The 4,076-nt window shown below is 37.4% G+C and overlaps 1 protein-coding gene across 1 annotated transcript in view; it reads left to right on the top strand.

The window, feature by feature from the left end:
* The window catches only part of LOC117118164, an 89,737-nt gene that overhangs the window by 51,864 nt on the left and 33,797 nt on the right, over positions 1 to 4,076 (top strand). The window contains exon 14 of the mRNA XM_033262679.1: positions 1,025 to 1,411. Coding sequence (XP_033118570.1) covers positions 1,025 to 1,411 — 387 coding nt within the window. The remainder of the gene's footprint in view (positions 1 to 1,024; positions 1,412 to 4,076) is intronic.

The following is a 4,076-nucleotide window of genomic DNA, read 5'->3' as shown; positions in this document are numbered from 1 at the left end:
ATGATTCTACTAACTTAATTTGCCTATCAAATAACATAAACAATGTGGTCAAAAATAACTATTTTCGACCATAAAAACTCACTCCTCCTGAATTGTTCACGTTAAACCGCCACACAGATTTTACCGAACCTTATATTTTGTGATGTATCATGCATATTTTTCTTGAACCCCTAAAAGTTATTTAGTTTAGAAAAATTGCTCAAGCCGTAATTGTTTACTCTTCTTGCAAAGGTGCAAGTTAAAAAGTTGGAAGCTCCACTTATTTTTCTCTGCCTAGTTCAACAAGTATATCTAATCTGATTAATGTTGCATTTACTTCAGAAAGGACTTTGCTGGGCCTTAAGGTGCTTCAGCTATTGTTTATCTCACTCCTGTTCTTTTAATCTTCTCTACGTAATTTTGAAAAATTTTCACTTCAGGTGTTACCATCGCCTGAAGCCTATCATTTACAACAGTGTATAAGAATATTTGTCATCAAATGATTTTCTACACAGTTGTCACTGTGGTTTGGGCCCTGGGCACTCAACTATTTACTCTTTGCCCTTGACACTTGACAAAAACAACGTAATTTTCTTTCCATCGCTTTCAAATCGTCGTTATTAGTGGGTGGTGATTACTTTTAGTCCACCTATTGTTTTTTTTTACGGAGTACTTCATATGAGTATTCTTGGTGCTATAAAACAAAACGGTTGCTTATGCTGACATGTTGCACTTTATTGCAACACAAATTCTCCTAATCGCTTTCTAGCTGTTGCTTGTATTTAACGGTATGTAAGCACCCTGCAGCAATGGTTTACCGACTAGGTAATGTCTGAAACCGATAAAAGACTATATATTTGCAGCTAAAAATATTAAGCTTTAAGAATGTTCATCAGAACTTCCAAAAGTAGCTACCTTTAGTAAAGAAATTCTTAGCTGATGCAATATCAGTGGTTTGGTAATGTTATCATTTCGCAATATTGTCAAGGGAAGAACCATATATCATAATGTTAAAATAATATTGCATTATTTTTCATATCAACAGATTTTGACTGTTTGATTGTAAGTGGTGATGATGAATGGGAAAATGAAGTTTCTTCAGTGTTAAAAAAGAATAACCTAAACGTAATCTGTAGAAAGGACCTTACACCAGCACCTGGTGAAAAAATGCATGACGCCTTAGTACAAGCAGTACCAAAATCGAAAAAAATCATCATTGGATTTAAAAGCACAGGATGGAACGGTTTTCCAAGATATATGGCAGGAATAGTTCTTGACAGACAGTGTCGAATCGGTGATGATTTTGGTGTGCTGGTACCTGTGATGATTTCAAAAGATGCCGTTGTAGAAAATACCGTGAAGCAATTTAATGTTCTCAAAGCATTCAACGATGATTTTTTTGTACATCTTTTGAAAATTTTGAAGGAAAGAAGTAAGATATTTTAATAATATGAATCCAGATCCAGCAGTTGTTTCCCACAGAAATGTTTTTTTCAGTATATTTATATGTACATATATATATATATATATATACAGGTATATACCTGTCTCTTATACACATCTAGATGTGTATAAGAGACAGGGAAAAAAAAAAAAAAACATGCATGAAAATAAACACACCAAACACCAAAGTCGGTTAGGCGGTTTAACCGTTCTGCCTGATCTGGTTACATATACATTATTTTCAATGTTAGGTACAGTTTGTGTATGATTATTAATTACTGTCTTTCTGTCCTTTTTGTGCTGATTCTCACAACTCTCTTCTACTATATCATCCGCATCTCCGATCATTGGTTCTGTGAACTTGAATGATTTCCCAGTTTTGCGAATATGGCGTCTGTTTCTGCGGTATGTTCCTGATGTAGTTTTCACGATGTATGAACGTGGCTGGTTTGTGGTTCTTTGAACTATCGCTGGTTTCCATTTTTTAGAGCAATAGTCTTTGGTTCTGACACTTTCACCGACTTCCAATTTTTTCAGCAGTCATGCATGCTGGTTATACTGAGTGTGCCACATTTCAGAGCGATTAATATTTGCTTTATTTTTTCTGTGGTATCGCACGATGGCAAGTTTGATTGTAATTTCCGTCCGAAAAGAAGTTCGGCTGGCGATGGTTTTCCTCCTTCAATAGGGTTTGTGCGTATAGACAGTAATGCAATCGCTGGATTGCTTTGGCTTTTGTAAGCTTTCTCTAGAGTTTTCTTTACAACACCTACATATATCGTTCTGCCTTCCCATTGCATTATGGAAAATGAGGGCTGCTTGTGGAGTGTTTGAAATCGTATTCCTTTACAAATTTTTGAAATTCACCTGAGTCATATTGTCTCGCGTTATCACATACTCTTGGTATCCCAAACTCCGAAGATATTATCTTGAGTTTGCTCACATTGACATTGAGGTTGTTGAAGTTAGCTTGCGGACAATAACAAATGAACTATAATAATCCACTATGAGAAGATAATCATTTCCTTTCCAGTGGAAAAGATCTGATCCTATTGTGTCCCACGGCTTAGTTGCTTCTATGTGGATCAGAGGTTCTTTCTGTTGAGAGGTTTTCTTGGCAAGACTCGCATCGCTTTACCATAGTTTCGATGTCGCTGTTTATGCCAGCCCAATATACGCTTTCTCGCGCTCTCAATCTACACTTTTCAATGCCCTGGTGACCCGTGTGTATTTTGTCAAGAATCTCATGCTTCATTTTTGTTGGAATGACAGTTCGATTTCCTTTTAGAACAATTCCATCATGCACTACTAGTTCGTCACGAAAATTTCAAAAGGCAAGGATTTGCTCTGGACATTCGTTGCGATATTCCGGCCAACCTTTTGTTATAATTCTTGAAAGGGTCTGCAATTGCTCATCATTAGAGGTTGCTTCTCTGATGTTCTCAATTCTGGAAGCAGAAGCATTTACTATTTCATCAATAGTGCAGTTAATTTCTTTGAGCTCTTCGCCTTTACATGGAAATCTTGAGAGTCCATCTGCTACTGGGATATCTTTGCCTGGAACATATTTAACTGTATAATCGTATGGTTGTATCCTGAGTAGCATTCTTAATAATCTAGGTGGTACATTTTTCAGATTTTTCTTAGTTATCGATTCTGGTGGTTTGTGGTCTGATTCCACTGTCACATGTCAGCCATAAATGTAATGATGAAAGCGTTCCAATCCGTATACTACACCAAGCATCTCTCTTTCAATGTTGCTGTTGTTGCTTTCAGTTTCTGTGAGGCTTTTGCTCACATATGCTACAGGCTGTGCATCTTGCAATAGTGTTGCTCCTAATCCTTTCTGACTTGCGTCTGTCTGGATAGTGATTGGTTTCTTTGGGTCAAAATATGCTAGGACTGGTTGTTTTCCTATCTCTTCCTTTATCTTATCAAATGCTCGATCATGTTCAGGTCCCCAGACAAATTCTGAGTCTTTTTTTATGAGATCGCGCAAGGGGCTTGTTAAAATAGCCAAGTTAGGTGTAAAACGACCTAGGTAGTTTATCATTCCTAGTAGCGAGAGTAATTCTGCCTTGCACTTTGGTGCATGCATCTCCTTTATTGCGGTAACTTTCGCACTGTCTGGTTTGAGTCCTTCTGAGGTTAGGTGGTGTCCAAAGAAATTAATGCTTTGCTCTTCACAAAACATTTGTCAATGTTGAGTCTGAGACCAACCTGTCTGGTTTTCTCCATTACTTTCTTGAGATTTGTATCATGGGCTTCCTCATTTTCTCCAAAGACTACGATGTTGTCAGCTATCCCTACAACACAACATTTAAATCGTCGAAAGTTTCATCCACTTTCTTTTGAAATACACCCTGTGCAGATATTAGCCCAAAGGGTAATTGCTTAAAACAATAATGGCCATATGGAGTATTGAATGTTGTCAGTGTTTCAGAGCTGTCATCTAGTTTAATATTCCAGTAGCCTGATCGTGCATCAAGCTTCGTAAAATACTTTGCCCCTTGGAGTTTTGGTAATAAATCATCAAGTGTCTGTGTGTAGTAATGTGGCCTTTTGACCCGTTTGTTTAAGTCCTGTTGTGATTTCGTATACGTTGACTCAACACAGACACTGGACTCACGTACGTCTAGTCTCTACGATACCTG

Source organism: Anneissia japonica, unplaced genomic scaffold (assembly GCF_011630105.1).
Source record: "Anneissia japonica isolate Jap-2015-1 unplaced genomic scaffold, ASM1163010v1 scaffold11779_len1430905_cov172, whole genome shotgun sequence".
In the NCBI taxonomy this organism is placed as follows: domain Eukaryota; kingdom Metazoa; phylum Echinodermata; class Crinoidea; order Comatulida; family Comatulidae; genus Anneissia; species Anneissia japonica.
This window is presented reverse-complemented; position numbering and strand designations above follow the sequence as displayed.